The 20,978-nt window shown below is 45.4% G+C and overlaps 1 protein-coding gene across 1 annotated transcript; it reads left to right on the forward strand.

Moving 5' to 3' along the window:
- The first annotated feature begins 220 nt into the window (after window positions 1-220).
- Window positions 221-6,978, forward strand: ASB12 (ankyrin repeat and SOCS box containing 12). Its single transcript, XM_011947407.1, has 3 exons — window positions 221-387; window positions 5,498-6,344; window positions 6,702-6,978. Exons 2-3 carry the CDS (start codon window positions 5,522-5,524, stop codon window positions 6,833-6,835), a joined length of 957 nt encoding a protein of 318 aa, XP_011802797.1. The 5' UTR covers window positions 221-387; window positions 5,498-5,521; the 3' UTR covers window positions 6,836-6,978.
- The last annotated feature ends 14,000 nt before the right edge of the window (window positions 6,979-20,978 follow it).

The raw sequence follows: 20,978 nt of genomic DNA on the forward strand, positions 1-20,978 counted from the left end.
TTGAGTGGCAGGGAGGGATACAGGAGGACAGGCTGGGAGCAGGAACCCTAGCCTCGCCAGGCACCTGTCTATCTGTCAGTCAGTCCTTCCAGGACTTCCCCGCAGGCGAGCCCCTCCTCTTACTGAAATCGCTCCCAGAATGGCACTGGTAAGATAACACGGCCTGGGAAGAGGGGGTGGAGGGCAGCCTAAAATTAGCCCCTTGGACCAAGACTAGGGGCTGACTCCTAGTCTTTCAGCGGCATTGTTAACAGTGGGAACCGAGAGCCCCAGCTGCTCCAGGCTGGGGCGGTAGAGGCTCCCTAAGGAGGGGACACCAAGGCCCCAATGTTTCACAGACGGGTGGGGGCAGCGACCCCGGGCAGCACGGCCTCAGGCTGAAGCCCGGTGAGTACCTGGAGCCTAGGACTGGTTTGAGAAGAGTGAACACTGCGGGCTTGCAGACCTGTGATCACCCACTACCCGTCGTAGGCTGTTTCCACTGGGTCTGGGATGTGGTGGGAGTTGGGGGAGGCGCTTGGGAGGTCGTTAGGGTAACCCACCAGGAGGAGGGAGGAGGGATATAATGCCAGCTCCCTGCCTTGTGTGTCCCAAGAGGATATGTCTGCCTAGGACCTCGAGTCTAAACAGACCTGCTTCTTGAAAGCAATTGAGATTATACACTACAGGAAGTGTGGAGATTTGTCTTTGTGTCCCTGTGTGGTGGTATTGGCTAGTCTGTGTGTATGGGTGCCTTGGAGTGGGTTTAAGGGCATAAGGGCAGAACTCCTAAGGGTGGGAGAAGGAAGATAAGGCTTAAAAACGTTCTACTAATGCCTGAAGGAGTGCTCTAGGGCACAGAAACCAATCACTTTCCTGTAGGAGTACTTAACCTGTATTCACAGACACCAAGAGGACCTTAGATAGAATTCAAGGGGTCCAGAAATTTGGATGAGTAGACAATTACCTTTTTTTCCCCTAACCCCTAACTAAAATTTACTGTTTCCTTCAAGGATGAATGTAGGTAGCAAATGGCAGTAGCATAACCAGTTCCTGTAACCACAGATATTTCATATCATATTACAGTTGTGGCAGATATCTTGAAATGTCATTTATTACCACTTAGAAATTATTACTAGACCTTTTTATTTAATGTGTTACTAAAGAACATCTCTTACTATATCATGCATTTAAAAATATTTTGACACTCACATTTTATTATAATTGGTTTCCTTTAATTTTATGTGTTTTATGTAGTAAAAACCATTCTGAAAGACGTTTACAGACTTCACTAGTTTGTCACAGGAACCAGTATCACAAAAAAAGGTTTAAAATTCCTACATCTTTAGGATCAGGAAGGAGCTCCGTGCATGTAGGAGGCACATAATAACTATTTGATTAATAAACTACAGCAAAATGAGGTTAGACAACAGGCTAGCTGGATTTTCTTGTCCTTATCTAAAGGAGGCACAATTCACTCCAGTGCCAAAGCCAGCTGGAGAGCATGGCTTGGTCTCCCTCTGGAGGCTCATTATATGAGCTCTGCTGTGGGCTCTTGGTATGACCTTTGCAAGAGCTTCGGCATTTTCCTCTGCCACTCCCTGCCACATTATCTCCCCAGACCCTAGTCCCCAAAATAAAATACTAAAGAGGGAATTCCTACCAGTTTTCAGAATAAATTATTTGTAAAGGAACCTTCCATTACCGAAGACCCTGGAATTCATCATGACACTGAAAAGCTGAAGATCCTGGGAGCTGCAATGTGACTCTGCTGGAGTCAAGGGAGGGGGTTATGTGTTTGTGTTTCATCTTGTAACATAAAGAACAGGAGTAGGAGTAGAGAAACCTGGATTCTGTTTCTGACTCTGCTCTTGCCTTGATGTAAGGCATATGGCAAACCCCTTACCCTCTCTGGACTCAGTTTCCTCCATCCAAAAAATGGGGATAATATTACCTATTTTGTTACATGAAATTGCTTTGAAAACTATAGGATTATAAGTGTGTTCTGAGTTCTTGTTCATGAGACAACTAACAATAACAACCATGTGACATTACTAAAGTCCCTGCTCTGCTCTGAACCTTGGTTTCCCCATCTCTACATTGAAAAAATTAAATTAAGTTATCTACAAGGTCCATTACAGCTCTAAGGTTCTAAAACATTAAGTAGGGAGCAATAGCCATAGAAAATGGAGACATAAGTAATAATCATCCTCATAGTAAAAATAGTTACCGAGAACTACTTACAGGCACTATTCTAAGCACGTACTATGTACTAACTCATTTAATCCTAACAACCTTCCAAGGCAGGTACTATTGTTATTTTGTCTTTACAGATTAAGAAATGGGCACAGAGAGATTAAGTGACCTGCCCTAGGTCACACAGCTACTAAATGCTGGAGCTGGGGTAGAAGCAGAACTCCCATGTTTTGCCACTACCACATACGGCCTCTTTATCTGCACTGGGGGCAAACAAAGACCCATAAAGGAGTTACAATTCTCTGGAGGAATTAACTTGGCAGAAGGAGTTGCTTGTGGCAGAAAGAAACATGGTGTATATGGAGAGCCATCATTTCTTGTCTCTTGTCACTGGATCTCAGGGTATAAGTCAAGGAGTAGTAGGAAGTGTGGCTGGAGACATTGGCCAAGATTTGTTCATGAAGGACCTCTGAGCTGGGCTAAAGTATTTGGGATGCAGCTGGAAAGAAAGGGGAGTCATTAAAGTATTTAAAACAGACGATTGGCAGAGATCAGATATGTATTTTAAAATTACCACTTTATCAACAATGTTGAGAAAATAATGAAAAGAGAAACTACCTATGAGACCACTATAACTGCTAAGGCAAAAGGCAGCGGGGACCTAGATAAAGCATGGTCAATGAGAATGGTCCCTGAAGAGGACAGATGGTCTGGAGAGGTCTTTAGTAGGTAAAATCCACAGGACTTAATGGGATTTGATGAGAGTGAGATAAAGATGCAAGAGGATTGACAGGGGTCTTGGTTTTTGGTTTGGTTGACCAGGTAAATGGTGAGGAAATGATATATGGATCAAGTTTTATCATGGTGGTAGTGGTGGTGATGTGATACTGCTGTCTTTGAAGTGCTTGAAGAAACTCAGTAGATACATGCCTGGAGCTAAAGAGAGAGCTGGGGGCTTGGACAGAGAGGTTTAAAATAATCAGAATAAAGGTGAGCATGACTGGAGAGAAGAGGATGGAGAAGAGAATATAAATATTTCAGGGGAGAATGAGAAGGGAGAAAACTCAGGAGAGTGTGCTGGCAAGGAAGATGATGGAGGAGTTTGTAGGGAGGCGTGGTCTGTAGGGATAGATATTCCAGAAAAGTCAGGGAAGAAAAGATCTTCAAGACATCCACTGGATTTACCCACAAAGATGACCTTTTGAAGAGCTTTCTTGGTGTGTGTTTGAGGGTGGGTGAAGCCAGACTACAGAGATTGGATAAGTGAATGGAAGGTGGTGAAGTACATAGTAGAAAACTCTTTGGATATGTTTGGTTAAGAAGGGAGAGATGAAGAGAAAGATAGCTAGAGTGGGACAAAGGACCATAGAAGTTTAATGTTTCGTCTCCTAAGATGGTTGAGGGGGAGGAGCCAGTGTGAGGAGGCTGAAGATGCAGAGTATGTAGTAGCCCTCTTACTCCTAAAAACTTCATGAGAAAGAGACTTTCATTTCTGTCTTATAGGTGAGGAAACTGAGTCCCAAAGAAGGGAAGAGACTTACCCAAGGTTACTCAGCTAGGAACTGAGAGTGCTGAGCTGCAAATCTGGGTCTGCTGGATTTCTAAACTCCTGTCCTTTCCATTGCACCCCAAGAATAAATAAATAATAAGACCATATATGGAGCTGATGCTGGTGGGTGGGGAGGGGCCTAAAGTTTAGGGTGACCCTACCCACCCACCTCATAATTTTCTTTCTATGAGGTAGCTACCTGAGGTCCCAGACTAACAAAGAGAGGTGGGGGTAGACAGTGAATAAAAGGAGGTATGAGACCCTGAGACCTTGGCTGCAGGATATGGGAGATCAGGGAAACTTAAGCTCTGAGAAACCTGCCAGCTCACCCTGATGACATTACAAACTGAGGCGGGTGACCTTGACACTGAAGCACTAGGAATAGGACTGGTAAGATCAGAAGTTAGGTTGAGCCGGGTGTGGTGGCTCACGCCTGTAATCCCAGCACTTTGGGAGGCTGAGGCGGGTGGATCATGAGGTCAGGAGATCGAGACCATCCTGGCTAACACGGTGAAACCCTGTCTCTACTACAAATACAAAAAAAAAAAAAAAAATTAGCCGGGCGTGGTGGCAGGCGCCTGTAGTCCCAGCTATTCGGGAGGCTGAGGCAGGAGAATGGCGTGAACCCGGGAGGGAGGTGGAGCTTGCAGTGAGCCAAGATTGCACCACACCACTGCCCTCCAGCCTGGGCCACAGAACAAGACTCCGTCTCAAAAAAAAAAAAAAAAAGAAGTTAGGTTGAGTCAGACATTGAGCCATGAGTGGTTTTGTAGGGCCTGAGGATTGTGGGAAGAGAAGAGTTGAAGGTTGAGTCAAAGGCTCTAGGCTGGGTCAGACAGAGAGGATGGAAAAAGGGTTAAACCAGAGGAATGGGGAGGCAGTGTTGGCAATCAAAGGGACTCCTGGATTAAATTGGCCCTGGGGGAGAATCTAGTTGTAATCAGAGAGGAAACTCGACTGTTTCCTGCCATCTGTCTTCATTTTACTTGAAATATGTTCTTTGTAACGCCACCTCTTCATTTAATCATTAATATCATTCAATACCAATTTCCTGAATACTTCTGTTCCTGAAATGTGGGGCCTTCATCTGAGGGAAGGTTACAGAACACTCGGGTGAGGGAGCTTTAGTCATATATGAGGGGCTGTGAAGAGTTAAACTATCTGAAAATGGAGTTAAGGGCTTGCCCCAAAAGACTGATGTCAGAAAGCTCAGGGATGACAGCTTGACACCACAAAGTATGGTTCTATTGGCCTAGCCAGTGCCAGGCCAGAACCACCTTACTAATCCACACATTCTGATCTGAGGAAAATGCATCTACCAAATTTCCAGCCATGATATAGCCCTACTAGGGATAGAGGAATACAAAATGAATACAGGGTCCTTGCCCTGGAGTTTATACACTAATGGAATATAGATAAGCAGAAATGTGGTGTGAAAGTTCATAGCTGAAGTTTAGTTGTGATCCTTCAGAATCCCTGAGCAGGAAGAGGAGATTAGGGAAGGCTTCCTAGAAGTAGGAGTTTGAGGGGCAGGCAGAAGAGTATATGCAAAGGCATCAAACTATAAAATGCCCTGACCTGTTTTGGCAGTGTCTTTGGGGCCTGAAATAAGACAGTGGGATTGGGAGTGAGAAGTAGGAGACCCATGAATGAGTAGCCTGATGGTGAAGGGCAGGGGGCAAAGGGTTGAAATGGAGGCAGATTTCAAGGAGGGTGTGTGGTCAGGCTTTTGATGGGTACCCTCATTCTCTCCCACTTGTTTGTCACCCACAGATCTGGCATTTCCTTGTGCTCATAATGAGAATAGTTCTCCAGTTAGCCAAGATGAACCTCATGGACATCACCAAGATCTTCTCCCTCCTGCAGCCCGACAAGGAGGAGGAGGACACCGACACGGAGGAGAAACAGGCTCTCAATCAAGCAGTGTATGACAACGACTCCTATACCTTGGACCAGCTTTTGCGCCAGGAGCGTTACAAACGTTTCATCAACAGCAGGAGTGGCTGGGGTGTTCCTGGGACACCCTTGCGCTTGGCTGCTTCTTATGGACACTTGAGCTGTTTGCAGGTCCTCTTAGCACATGGCGCTGATGTTGACAGCTTGGATGTCAAGGCACAGACGCCACTTTTCACTGCTGTCAGTCATGGCCATCTGGACTGTGTACGTGTGCTTTTGGAAGCTGGTGCCTGCCCTGGTGGTAGCGTCTACAACAACTGTTCTCCTGTGCTCACAGCTGCCCGCGATGGTGCTGTTGCTATCCTGCAGGAGCTCCTAGGCCATGGTGCAGAGGCCAACGTCAAAGCTAAACTACCAGTCTGGGCATCAAACATAGCTTCATGTTCTGGCCCCCTCTATTTGGCCGCAGTCTACGGGCACCTTGACTGTTTCCGCCTGCTTTTGCTCCACGGGGCAGACCCTGACTACAACTGCACTGACCAGGGCCTATTGGCTCGTGTCCCACGACCCCGCACCCTCCTTGAAATCTGCCTACACCATAACTGTGAGCCAGAGTACATCCAGCTGTTAATAGATTTTGGTGCTAATATCTACCTTCCATCTCTCTCCCTTGACCTGACCTCACAAGATGATAAAGGCATTGCATTGCTGCTACAGGCCCGAGGTGAGTGGTGAACAGGCCAGCCTTGGGTCACGAGGCTTGGAGGTCTCAGGGCCCCAAATCACTGTAAAAGCCAATCCTCTGAGATGCACTGGAGAAAACTCCATTTTCCTCCCTCTCCTGGGGCCCCAGTAGAGAAGAGGTTATGTATTCCATGTTAGAGAAAGGTCACTAAGATAAGGTTGGGTGGGGGTGGGGAGCACTAGCCCAATTTCTGGTTCTAGCTCTGCCAATGACTGTTTTATTTCTTGGAAAGGATAGAGCATTAGGGCTGTAGTAGCCAGGGGAGGGTGGATGTAGGCTTGTGTGGGAGAATTATGCTGATAATTGCTCCTCATGACCTGTTTCTTCTTGCTGTAGCCACTCCACGGTCACTTCTATCACAGGCCCGTTTAGTCATCCGCAGAGCCCTGTGCCAGGCTGGCCAGCCACAAGCCATCAACCAGCTGGATATTCCTCCCATGTTGATTAGCTATCTAAAACACCAACTGTAATCTTGTAGTCTCCCCAGGAACTTATGATGCCTCCAAAAACCACCTGGGGACTCAGGTAGCTGGAGGGCATTACAGCCTCATCCACTTACCTGGAGTTGCTCTCCTGTATTATCCTCCACAATAAAATTATCCAGAAAATAAGTCCCAGTGTCTGTTGTGTCTGGTGTGTGTGGGCACGGATGGGGGCGTGGGTGTTACTGAGGGAAGGGGTATGATTGGCCATGGGGAAGGATAGCAAATGGTCTGGTATCTGACAGGCACAGGAGTCTGTAAGAGCAAAAGAGGAAACTAACCCAATGGCCTATACCTCCACACCAAGATCCTTTAGAGAGTTTTGGGAGCTGTGTTGCCCTGGAAGCAAGGTCCTGAATAATACAAGTGGGTAGAAGGGTAGCATCAGCTTGCCCAGCCCTGTGCCTCCCTTCAATTCTCTGGCTGCTGCAAGACACCTTTTCATTGGCTGTCCCCCAGTCTCATATTACTTTGAGTCAAGTGACTGAGGAGCCTCCCATTCATTCACCTTGAATCATAGGCTGCATTTCTGCTAGTCCAGTTTATGTTCAAGATCTACCTGGGTAAGTAAACTATCAAATATTTATGACAGAATATCTAATGTGAAAAATAATTTGGTTACATAGGTGATAGGCTGAGAATTCAAGTAAGACAAGCAGATAACCTAGAGATTAGCAAGTGCAGGAAGCCAGCATAACTTCTAGGCTTCAGGGGTAAGGGAGGAGGGACAGGGGTCATCTGATTGAAAGTCAAATCACAGGCCTGCTCATGATTTGGGTGGTGAAGAATGGAGGGACCATGAGAGGAGGTAGTATGACCTAAACCAGGAGCTGGAATCACACAGCAGAATTGGAAGTATGCTGATAGCAGGAACCACAGAGGAGACACAGCAGGGGCACCACCCAAGGCAGAGAAGGCAGAGGCTAAGTACCCTGGTTTCTCCATTTTCCCTGCCTTCCCACCAGTGCCTTCTATTGGTTAAACCCAGTCAGAAGGTAGTTGACTTGGGAGCCTGGGAAACACAGCCTGTAGGGGTCAGACCCCCTATAATGTGGAGAACAGGGGAAGGAGGCAAACAGACCCTGGACCAGCACAGATATCCACTTAAATCCAGGGAAATTCATTTTACTAAATTTTAATCCCTCCACAGGACCTTCTTGTATTTCTCCTGTACAACTGTGGGTGAGAACATGGGTGAGCAGTGAAAGGGACACAAGATTAAGGGGTAGAGGAGGAGAGCCCAGATAATCTGTACCCAGGAAGCACTTTACATATTTAGAGCCCCTCCTGGGAGCTGCTTTGATGGTCTCCTACATCATGCTCCCCTATCACTGGGAAAGGGAGGCAGAGCACGGAGTCTTAATCTGATTTGCCCCCTACTTCTCTCACCTCCCCCATTCTCCCTAGCTGCTTCTGCCTGAGAGACTTTAGAAAGGAAGGTGAGAAAATTGGATATCTATCTCCATGCTCCCGCCCCACCCAGCTTTCAGATTTTCATTCTTAGGCACTTTGGGAAACAGTGCAACTGTTTTTCTCCAAGGAGCATGAGAACTAAAGAACTCAGGGCTTCAGGGTAGGCATCCTCAGCTCTCTTCTATCTTTCTTTCAATCTGGGCTCCTAAGTGGTAGTTTGTGCAAAACCTCACCCCTAGCCCCGCCTGTGATTCCCTTAGGGCCCTTGGGGATTGAGTCAACCTCAGCAGCCCTATCTGCTATAGTTCCCCAGGAAAGTACACCCTTCGAATGGGACCTGGGCAAGGTGGCCTCCTCCATGGCATCTGGGACACAGATTCTGGTTGACCCATGAAGGCACATGGACACTTTGGGCATTTCAAAGTTCATGTGCTTGAGGAGGTTATAGGAATGTACAAAATTCTAGGTAAAGAGGAAGGGCCAAAACTCTTAGCTTCAATTTCCCAGATGAGGGAATTGAGAACCCAACTAAGGTAAGTGCCCATGTTATTATTTACGTTCCAGCTCTTCAGAACATTCCTAGCTGTTCCTTCTCTGGTTGCCTGTGCTGTTAGTGAGAAGAGACAACTTTAAGGCCTGGTGCCTTAATATTTTACCCTCCCCAGGCCTCATCATTCCCATCCAGTAAATGGGCCAGGAGTTGGAATGAATCACCTCAAATTCTGATGATGACTTTTCCAAGGCAATTTTGCCTAGGAAGTATGAGGAGAAAGCAGAGATGCTATTACCGCACCTAGAGTGAAATCTTCCTCTTGGCCTTTAGTGTCTTGTCCAGGTGAAAGCTCAGTTTCCTCAATCCCCCTTACCCCCAGCACAGTCACTAGCTTTCAGAAGGCCAAATCTTAACTACTTCAGGTAAGCTAGGCCCCTTATCTCCCTTTTATCTCTCCTCCTGACCTCCCTTTCCTTTCTGCCTTTCTTCCTTCCTCTCTCCCTCCTTTCTTCCCTCCCGCTATCATCTTAATGTGGTACTTCCCAAATTCATGTGTTGGAACCTAATCCCCAGTGTGACAGTATTAGGTGGTGAGGCCTTTGGGAAGTGATTAAATCATGAAGGCTCCAGTTTCATGAATGGGATTAGTGACCTTATAAAAGAGGCCCCAAAGACACACCTCACCCCTTTCACCATGTGAGGACACAGCAAGAAGATGCTGTTAATAAACTAGAAAGTGGGCCCTCACTGGACACCAAATCTGCTGGCACCTTGATCTTGGACTTTCCAGCCCCTCAAACTGAGAGAAATAAATTTCTGTTGTTTATAAATTGTCCAGTCTAAGGCATTCTGTTATAGCAGTGCAAGCAGACTAAGACACCTCCCTTTCTTCCTTCCTGACATTGCCATTATCCTAGATCTTGGCTCTGCTTTCTACATGCCACTATCAGTCTGCACTCTCTCCTGCAATGGGAAAATTGTTTTTCTTTATTCAAAAAGATGGCCCCCAAGGACTAGATCCAAAGTGTAAAATGGCCCATGGGACTCCAGAAACCAGAGAGATCTCCATTCAGCTACTAACTTGACAGAAAGCCTGATGGAGAAGGTGGTATTTGATATTTGCTTTGAAAGGTGGAAAAAAATTTAATCAGCAGAGAGGAAGCAAAAGGTATTAGTGGAGGGAACTCAATGAGCAAAAGCATAGAAGTGGGAAAATGCAGGGCAGCTTGGTTTCAGTTCAGTGAATTTGAACAGGAGCTAGGTTGCGGACTAGACCGAAGAGAGCCATGAATGCCTTAGTTTTTTAGAGTTGAAGGTTTCAGTTCTTAGAATGGGACACTTACAGTCGCAGGAATGACTTCCTGAGCATATAGAGAACATGTTCCCTGATTTCCCAGGACATATCTGCTAGCATTAACTAAACCATTGTCTTATGTGCACATATCAATTTACTACTTACAAGTTATTTGCACATCTATAATTTCATTTACTTCTTAGAACAATTCTGTGAAGTAAGCAGAAAAGTTTTTGTACAGATGTCACAACTAAAGCCCAGAGAAGGGAGGGGACTTGACACAGTGAGGCAGTGGCAGAGCCAGGACTGAACCCACAAGACTCCTGACACCCAAGTCACTGTCCTTTCCCAAGATGCTGCTTTGCTTCATATGTGAATGTTAGCACTGAGGCAGGGGTGGTGCATGGAGTTTGCAAGCTCTGATTTCATTTTGCAGGCCTGGGTCCCCGCCCTCCCGCCAACAGAGCTTGGCACTAAGGAGTGATGTAGCGAGGTAGGAAAAGGTGGCAGCCCCAGTGACTGGGGATAAGCTAAAGGGGCTGGGGTAAGCCTGCAGTGAGGGGCTGGGCATATGGGAAGATCAGAGGCCTCCCTCTCCCTGCCCAGGGCTCAGGGGGGCCCCGATCCTACTTTGCTGGTAATTTCCAAACTCTAAAGGGGTTTCATTGTTCCCTCAACCCTGAGGAAACCCTGTTCCTAAACAGTCAAGCAAATGACCATCTGCTTCATGCTGGTATCTTCTGAGCTCTATCCACCTATAGGCACAGAAGACATTAGCTTCCAGATACTAGACTACTTGCTAGCTCCTACTTTGCCTGTCTCCAAGTAGGCTGCTTCTTCCCCAGAGAAAAGCAGAGGCTAGGCTAGTGGCAGATTCTGGTCCACTGATACCTCCAATGCTCTGGCTTGCAGTTCCTTCACCTCCTTGACTCTCACACCACCCCTCATTCTCCATTTTAGTATCCTTAGCCTTACCTGGAAATCCAGGTTCCCCTTTCTGGTTAGATTTGCTTGCTTTCCCAGAAGTTACATTCCTGGAACTCTATGGTTTGATTCCACAGAATCAATTCAACAGGTATTTATTGAGTACCTATTCTGTGTCAGGAACTGCATTTCAGGAACCACATAACCTAATTTGTTTGCATTTCCCCTCTCCCCTGTCTTCCTTTCCCTCACTGTCCATCTTTGACTCTGTCTTCAATCACTTCATTCTCCACACTAACTTTGGATCAAGCCATTGTCCTCTCCTAAGCCTGGTCTAAGGAATACCATAGAAGAAATAGAAATGACTAATCATCATAGAAATCTAAAGAATCGATAGAAGAGTGATGGTCACCAGAGGCTGAGGGACTTTGGGGAAAAAGAAATGGGGGATTATTCATCAAAGGGTACAAAGTTTCAGATAAACAGGATATGATGGTTAATATTGAGTGTCAACTTGATTGGATTGAAGGATGCAAAGTATCATTCCTGGGTGTGTCTGTGAGGTTGTTGCCAAAAAAGACTATTAAAATCTGAGTCAGTGGACTGGGAGAGGCAGACCCAGCCTCACACAGTCTGGGTGGGCACAATCTAATCAGCTGCCTGCTCAGCTAGAATAAAGCAGGCAGAAGAACATGGAAGGAATAGACTGCCTGAGCCTTCCAGCCTTCATCATTCTCCTGTGCTGGATGCTTCCTGCCCTCAATCATCAAACTCCAAGTTCTTCAGCTTTTGGACTCTTGAACTTACACCAGTGGTTTGCCAGGGTCTCTCAGGCCTTCAGCCACTGACTGAAGGCTGCAATATTGGCTTCCCTACATTTGTGGTGTTGCGACTCAGACTGGTTTTCTTTCTCCTCAGCTTGCACAAGGTCTACTGTGGGACTTCACCTTGTGATTGTTGGAGTCAATAATATTCCTTAATAAACTCCCTTTTATACATACATATATCCTATTAGTCCTGTCCCTCTAGAGAACCCTATTACAGATTTTGGTACCAGATGTAGGGTGGTTCTAGAGAAACAGAATGTTAAGGATGGAATTCTTTAGGTGGTTTGGGAGTTTCTGGAGTTGGTTGCTTAATATGATTAGACCCCCAAATGCTAAGGACTCTACTTCTAATAGTATGGAGAAGATTGATAGTCCTTGGTGTGAACTGTTTGGAGAGTTACGCAAAAATAAACACATTTGATACTCCTGATTCACTGCTTGTGAGAGGCAAGGAGTTTAGTGACTATACATAATACCTTTGACCATATGTGGAGAACCAAGTAATATAATAATGTTGGTTGGTTGCTCCTAAGTTAATTGGACAAAATAATGAAAGAAAATGATGAACTCAGGGATTGTAACTCCCAGCTCCAGAAGTACATACTGATCCTCAAATCTTCTAAGATTGCCTTGAGTGAGAGTCTTATCTCCTATAGAGAAACAGCTGAAATTGTGTAAAATCAGACACAAGTTCTTGTCATGCGAGTGGCTGACCTACAATGAAAGGTGCATGCACAGCCTCACCAGTTGTCTACTGTTAAAGTGAGGACATTGATTAGAAAAGAGTGGGACCCTGCAATTTGGAATGAGGACATGCGGGAGGACACTGATGAGGCTGCAGGCACTGAGTCCCTAAATTGTGATGAGCCATTTTTTGCCAGAGAAAACAGCCTCCTTATCCCCAGTGGTGGCAAGATCCCCTCCCTACCCACGCTGCCATCAGCCTTTCCACTTTTGTCTGAGGAGATTAACCATGAACTGCCTGAGGCAACAGTAATGTCCTGCTTTGAGGCAGTTGCCAGGCAAGACAATGCTGATTCTCCCAAGACCCACCTGCAATACCACTGTTTGCTTCTAGACCTATAACTAGACTTAAGTCCTGGCAGGACCCTAGAGATGAGGTTTAGAGTGTGACACACAAGTAGATGTACTACATACTCCAAAAGAACTGCTTGTGTTTTCTAATTTATATAAGCAGAAATCTGGAGAACAGGCATGAGAATGGATATTAACGGAGTGGGATAAGGGTGGAAGGAATATAAAGTTGGATCAGGCTGAATTTATTGATTTGGGCCCACTAAGCAGGGATCCTGCATTTAATGTTGCAGCTTGGGGAGTTAATAAACATTCTAATAGTTTATTTGCTTGGTTAGCTGAAATATGGATCAAAAGATGGCCTACTGTGAGCAAGCTGGAAATGCCTGATCTCCCTTGTTTTACTATAGAGGAAGGGATCCAAAGGCTTAGGGGGATTGGAATGCTAGAGTGGATTAATCACTTTAGACCTACTCATCCCAGCTGGGAGGATCCAGAAGACACACCCTTCACCAGTAGTTTGTGAAACAGATTTGTGATGGGAGCACCTGCATCCTTGAAGAGCTCTGTAATTGCTCTTCTCTGTATGCCAGAACTCACACTGGGAACCGCAGTAACTAAATTAGAAAAATTTAAATGCAGTGGGAATAATTGGATCCTGAGGTGGCAGGAGTCAAGTGGTGACTCTCAACCGTTAAAGGCAAGATGGGTGTAGTTACCGTAATGTACAGCAGGGGCAAAGCAGCCATCAGAATAGTCTGACTTGTGCAGAGCTCTGGCTCTGCGTGGAAACACGGTGTTCCTGGAAGTGAAATTGATAGAAAGCCTACTGCATTCTTTCTTAATTTGTATGAGCAGAAAACTTCGAGGTCAAGTGGACAAAAGACTAATTTGAATTGTAAAATACAGAATCACAGCCCCTCAATCAATTTACATACTTGAAGCAGTTTACAGACCCAGAATCCCTTGAATGAAGGGGAAGCCAAATCCCCTTGAAGAAAGACCCAACTACAATACCAACAATTTATGCTGTTAATCTTTCTCCCATCCTTCCCCAAGGAGACCTCCAGCCTTTTACCAGAATAATTGCATTGGGGAAAGGGGAATGATCAGATTTTTGGGGGACTATTGGACACTGGCTCTGAGCTGACATTGATTCCAGGGGGCCCAAAACGTCATTGTGGCTCTCCAGTTAAAGTAGGGGCTTATGGAGGTCAGGTAATTAATGGAGTTTTAGGCCAGACCTGACTTACAGTGGGTCCAGTGGGTCCCCAGACTCATCCTATGGTCATCTTCCCAGTGCATGAATGCATAATTGGCATAGACATACTTAGCAGCTGGCAGAATCCCCACACTGGTTCCTTGGGTGATAGGGTGAGGGCTGTAAATCAAAAACAATATCACATGCCTGGAGAGATTGCAGAGATTAGTGCTACCATCAAGAACTTAAAAGATGCAGGGGTGGTGATTCCCACCACAACCCCATTCAACTCTCTTAATTGGCCTGTACAGAAGACAGATTAAATCTTGGAGACTGACAGCAAATTGTCATAAGCTTAGCCAAATGGTGACTCCAATTGCAGCTGCTATACCAGATGCAGTTTCATTGCTTGAGCAAATTAACACATCTCCTGGCACCTGGTATGCAGCCACTGATGTAGCAAATGCCTTTTTCTTCATTCTTGTCCATAAGGACCATATGAAGCAATTTGCCTTTAGCTGGCAAGGCCAGAAATATACCTTCACTGTCTTACATCAGGGGTATACCTACTCTCCAGCTTCATGCTATAATCTTTTTCACAGAGATCTTGATCACATTTCTGCTCCACAAAATATCACACTGGTCCATTACATTGATGACATTATGCTGATTAGATCCACTGAGCAAGAAGCAGCAAACACACTAGACTTATTGGTGAGACATTTGCGTGCCAGCAGATGGGAAATAAATCCAACTAAAATTCAGGGACCTTCTACCTCAGTAAAAATTCCTAGGGGTCCAGTGGTGTGGGGTCTGTCGAGATACTCCTTCTAAGGTGAAAGATAAGTTGCTGCATTTGGCCCCTCCTACAACCAAGAAAGAGGCACGATGCCTAGTGGACCTATTTGGATTTTGGAGGCAACACAGTCCTCATTTGAGTGTGTTACTCTGGCCCATTTATTGAGTGACCTGAAAGGCTGGCAGTTTCGAGTGGGGTCCAGAACAGGAGAAGGCTCTGAAATAGGTCCAGGCTGCTGTGCAAGCTGCTCTGCCACTTGGGCCATATGACCCAACAGATCCAATGATGCTCGAGGTGTCAGTGGCAGATAGAGATGCTGTTTGGAGCCTTTGACAGGCCCCCACAGGTGAGCCACAGTGGAGGCCTCCAGGATTTTGGAGCAAGGCCCTGCAATCTTCTGCAGATAACTACTCTGCTTTTGAAAGACAGCTCCTGGCCTGTTACTGGGCTTTGGTGGAAACTGAACGTTTGACTCTGGGTCATCAAGTCACCATGCGACCTGAACTGCCTGTCATGAACTGGATGCTTTCTGACCCATCTAGCCATAAAGTGGGGCATGCATAGTAGCATTCCATCATCAAATGAAAGTGGTAGTATATACATGATTGGGCTTGAGCAGGTCCTGAGGGCACAAGTAAGTTACATGAAGAAATGACTCAAATGTCCAAGGTCCCCACTCCTGCCACCCTGCCTTCTCTCCTCGAGCCTGCACCAGTGGCCTCATGGGGAGTTTCTTATGATCAGTTAACAGAGGTAGAGAAAACTAGGGCCTGGTTCACAGACGGTTCTTCATGATACGCAGGCACCACCCAAAAGTGAACAGCTTCAGCCCCTTTCTAGGACAGCCCTGAAGGACAGCGGTGAAGGGAAATTTTCCCAGTGGGCAGATCTTGGAGCAGTGCACCTGGTTGCGCACTTTGCTTGGAAGGAGGAATAGCCAGATGTGTGATTTTTTACTGTTTCATGAGCTATAGCCAATAATTTGGTTAAATGGTCAGGGACTTGGAATAAGCATGATTGGAAAATTGGTGACAAAGAAATTTGAGGAAGAGGTATGTGGATAGACCTCTCCAAGTGGTCTAAAATTAAGAAGATATTTTTATCTCATGTGAGTGCTCACCAAAGGGTGACCCCAGCAGAGGAGGATTTTAATAATCAAGTGGATACGATGACTCATTCTGTGGATGCCACTCAGCCTCTTTCCCCAGCCACCACTGTCATAGCCCAATGAGCCCATGAACAAATTGTCCATGGTGCCAAGGATGGAGGTTATGCATAGGCTCTGCAATAAGAACTTCCACTCACCAAGGCTGACCTGGTTACAGTCACCACTGAGTGCCCAATTTGCCAGCAGCAGAGACCAACACTGAGCCCTCCATATGACACCATTCCTCTGGGTGATCAGCCAGCTACTTTGTGGCAGGTTGATTATATTGCACCTCTTCCATCATGGAAAGGGCAGTGGTTTGTCCTCCCCAGGACAGACACTTATTCTGGATATGGGTTTGCACATCCTGTGTGCAATGATTCTGCAAAGACTACCATCTGTGGACTCACATAATGCCTTATCTACAGTCATGGTATTCCACACAGCATTGCCTCTGACCAAGGCACTCACTTTATGGCTAAAGAAGTGCAGCAGTGGGCTCATGCTCATGGAATTCACTCTTCTTACCATGTTTCCCATCATCCTGAAGCAGTTGGAATGATAGAACAGTGGAATGGCCTTTTGAAGTCACAAGTACAATGTGAACTAGGTGACAATACTTTGGAGGGCTGGGGCAAAATTCTCCAGAAGGCTGTGTATGCTCTAAATCAGTGTCCAGTATATGGTACTGTTCCTCTCATAGCCAGGATTCACAGGTCCAGTCATCAATGGGTGGCACCACTCACCATTACCCCTAGTGACCCACTAACAAAATTTTTGCTTCCTGTTCATTACTTTCTACTGGCCTAGAGGTCTTAGTTCCAGAAGGAGGAATACTGCCACCAGGAGGCACAACAATGACTCCATTAAACTGGAAGTTAAGATTGCCACCTGGACACTTTGGGCTCCTCCTACCTCTAAGTCAACAGGCTAAGAAGGGAGTTCCAATGTTGGCTGGTGTGAATGACCTGGACCATCAAGATGAAATCAGTCTACTACTCCACAGTGGAGGTAAGGAAGAGTATGTGTGGAATACGGGAGGTCCCTTCGAGCATCTCTTAGTATTACCATATCCTGTGATTAAGGTCAATGAGAAACTACAACAATACAATCCAGGCAGGACTACAAAGAGCCCAGACCCTTCAGGAATGGAAGTTTGGGTCACTCCATCAGGTAAAAAAACCACGACCTGCTGAGGTGCTTGCTGAAGGCAAAGGGGATGCCAAATGGGTATTAGAAGATTAGAGTCATCAATAACAGCTCAGATCAGTTGCAGAAATAAGGACTGTAATTGTCATGTGTATTTCCTCCTTATTTCGTTAAGAACATGTTTGTGCAAGTATACACTTGTACTAAGAGAATATCCATTTTATTTCCTTTCTTTTTCCTTCATCATGTGACTTAAGATTTATTGACTTCCTATCAGCATTTAAGTGTTGTTATCTTTATGTAATAGCATTTAGGCTAGGGATTAGTCAGCTTCCGGTTGTACAAAGGATAGCTGTGTTATGTTAGGCTTAATTTTGACCTTATTATTGTCTTTATTTAAAGATTATACATGATTTCAGGAGATGTGTATGGGTTCAAGTCGACAAAGGGTGGACTTATCATGGTTAAAATCGAGTGTCCACTTAATCAGATTGACGAATTCAAAGTATGGTTCCTGGGTGTGTCTGTGAGGGTGTTGCCAAAGGACATTAACATTTGAGTCAGTGGAGAGGCAGACCCACCCTCAGTCTGGTGGGCACCATCTAATCAGCTGCCAGCTGGGCTAGAATATAGCAGGCAGAAGAATGTGGAAGGAATAGGCTGGCTGAATCTTTCAGCCTTCATCATTCTCCTGTGCTGGATGTTTCCTGCCCTGGAACATTGGACTCCAAGTTCTTCAGCTTTTGGACTCTTGGATTTACACCAGTGGTTTGCCAGGTGCTCTTGGGCCTTCACCACTGACTAAAGGCTGCAATGTCAGCTTCCCTACCTTTGAGGTGTTGCAACTTGGACTGGCTTCCTTGCTCCTCAGCTTACACAAGGCCTATTGTGGGACTTTACCTTGTGATCGGGTGAGTCAATTCTCCTTAATAAACTCCCTTTCATATATACATATATCCTATTAGTCTTATCCCTCTAGAGAACACTAATACACAGGAGAAATAGGTTTTGAGATCAATTGCACAGTAGGGTGACTACAGTCAATAAGAATGCATGATCTATTTCAAAGTAACTAAGAGAGTAAATTTCCAATGTCTCACCATAAAACAATGACAGGTAAACAAGGTGATGGATACGTTAATTAGCTTGATTTAATCATGCCACATTGTATACATATATTAAAACATCATATTATATCCCATAAGTGCATACAATTATGATTTGTCAATCAAAAATAAAAATAACTCTAAAGAGTTGATTTCCATCAAGCACTTATATGTTCCAGGCAGTGTCCTCAGTATCATCACTTCACATGGATTAACTCATTTATTTCAATGGCTTTGTTTTACTCATGCCCATTTTATAGATGAGGAAATCGAGGTGCAGTGAAGTTAAGTAGGCTAAGTGAAGTTGCTCTAGGTCACATAGCTAGGAAGCAGGATGTCACAAAACTACACAATGGGGTGGCTATACATTCCTGGGTGACAGCCTAGCTGGACCTTTACCAACTAGCCCATTGTCTGCAGTGGCTATTTCAAACCATGTCCAATATTGACAGACTTCCTTGAACCTCCCTTCAGAACTGCTTTTTCTCTCACTGTCAACTAGGAATTTTGCGTCCTTCCTCCCAGAGCAGGTACACGTCATAAGGAGTGACATCTTCAACCTTCCATAACAACAAACTCTACTGAATCCACCCATTTTTCCCTCTTGTCTTGATCCCTCGTCCCAGCAAAGGTTAATTCATCTGTAAGGGCTCTGGATTCCATCCCCCACTCCCACCTGCAGCCCCCACCCATCAATTATCTTGTTTCCTGTATCTTCTACTTGATTGATTTCTTTTCCTCTCAGCACATAAACAAACTCACATCCTTCCCTCTTGTAAAAACAAACCTGAACACCAGGGCCCCCTCTAGCTACCACATCTTTGCGGTCAAACTTCTAGAACAAGGAAGCTGTATACATTCTCCCTTTTCTCACAGACCATTCTCTTGACACCCCAGCGCAGTCTGGTGTATATCTACAGCTCTGTCCTGAACTGGCCTTGCCCATATCACCAGTGACTTGCCCATCCGGTGGCATCTTTTCTGCCTGTATCTTGTTGGGTTTCTGGGCAGCATCTGACACATACACTCTTGGTAACTCTGTCTTGTATAAAATCCCAGTACTTTACTTGGCTTCTAGGAGAGCCAGTTCTCTTAGCTCTGGTTTCACATTGCCAATCCCTCTTTCTCAGGGCTTTGTGGGCTTCTATTCCTCACTCTTCTCTTTCCCTCACATCATTCATCTAAGTTATCAACACCAAGTCCAGCCAGTTCTATCTTCCAAACACATCCAGAGCCCAATCAGTTTCCACCACCTCCACTGCCTCTATTCTGCTATGGATCACTATCAGAGCCTCCTTCCTGGCCTCTCTGCTTCTTCCTTTGTTGTTATAGCACCCTAAATGCTTTACTGAGGTCATGTAACTCCTCAGCTCAAAATCCTGCAAAATCTAAAGTATTTAAAATGACTCACAAAACTATACATTGTCTGTTTCCCTATGTCCTCTCTGACCTCCTCTCCTACCACTTTCCTCCTCACTCACTGTGTTCCAGGTGCACTGGCTTGCCTAGATGCTCCTCTAACATTTCAGCATGTCACCATCTCAGGGACTTTGTATTTACTGGCCTCTCTACCTGGAATGCTCTTCCTCCAGATATCCTCATGGTTCGTTCTCTCAGTTCCTCTAGGTCTTTGCTAGAATATCACCTTCTCCAACTTCCTTGTTTAAAACAGCACCCCTCAGTAATCCCTGTACCCATTCCCTGCTCTATTTTTCTCCATCGCATTATTTTTTCAAGATACAAGGTCTCACTATGTTGCCCAGTCTACAGTGCAGTGGCTATTCGTATGTGCAATCCCACTACTGATCAAGATGGAAGCTTTCATGTGCTCCGTTTCTGATCTCGGTCAGTTCATACCTCCTTAGGCAGTCTGGTGGTCCCCTGCTCCTGGGAGGTCACCATGTTGAGGCTGAACTTAGTGCAGACACCCTATCAGCATAGTGCACTACAGCCCAGAACTCCTGGACTTAAGCTATCCTCCTGCTTCAGCCTCCCAAGTAGCTGGGACTACAGGCATGAGCCACTGCCACAGGATCTCCATCACATTTATTGCCATCTGACCTATTGCATACTTTATGCATTTATTTGTTCATTGTCTATCCCTCACAGAGCTTCCATTTTCATGATAAGAAACAGAAAATTTAAAAATGACTCTAAAATAAATAACAATAAGAAATATACCAAGAGGTGGTAAATGCTATGGATAAGAAACAAAGGCCAATTAAAGAATTGGAGAGTGAAGGGGGTGGAAATGGGAATTGCTATTTTATACATCAACTGTTCAGTGAAGGTGTCATTATTAATGACATTTGAGCAGCCACCTGAAGGAAATGAGGTGCAAACTATGCCAATATTCAGAGGACAAACACTGTAGGCAGAAGGAACAGCCAGTGCAAAGGCCCTGAGGTGGGATTTCTGACAAGTCAAATTCAGTATGTCCTAAACAGAATCATTACATTTTCCTAATTGTGTTCTTATATTCCTCAGTTCAGTTGATGACAACACCATCCAGCAGTCCCTTGCCCAAGCAAGAAACTCAGGAGTTTTCTTCCTCTTCCACTAGACTGGTTGCCCTTGAGACCAGAAGCTGTGTGTAGTCCATCATTCTGAGTAATGAGTGTGTCACTTAACACAGGGCCTGGCACAAAGGAGATGCCCAGTGAGTGGTAACATCACACTTCACTGGTGGATGCTGGCACTTAAGCTTGATAGTAGGCCTGAAATGCCTCATTTGACTATGTTC

This window comes from Colobus angolensis, unplaced genomic scaffold (genome assembly GCF_000951035.1).
Source record: "Colobus angolensis palliatus isolate OR3802 unplaced genomic scaffold, Cang.pa_1.0 Scaffold264, whole genome shotgun sequence".
NCBI classification, from domain to species: domain Eukaryota; kingdom Metazoa; phylum Chordata; class Mammalia; order Primates; family Cercopithecidae; genus Colobus; species Colobus angolensis.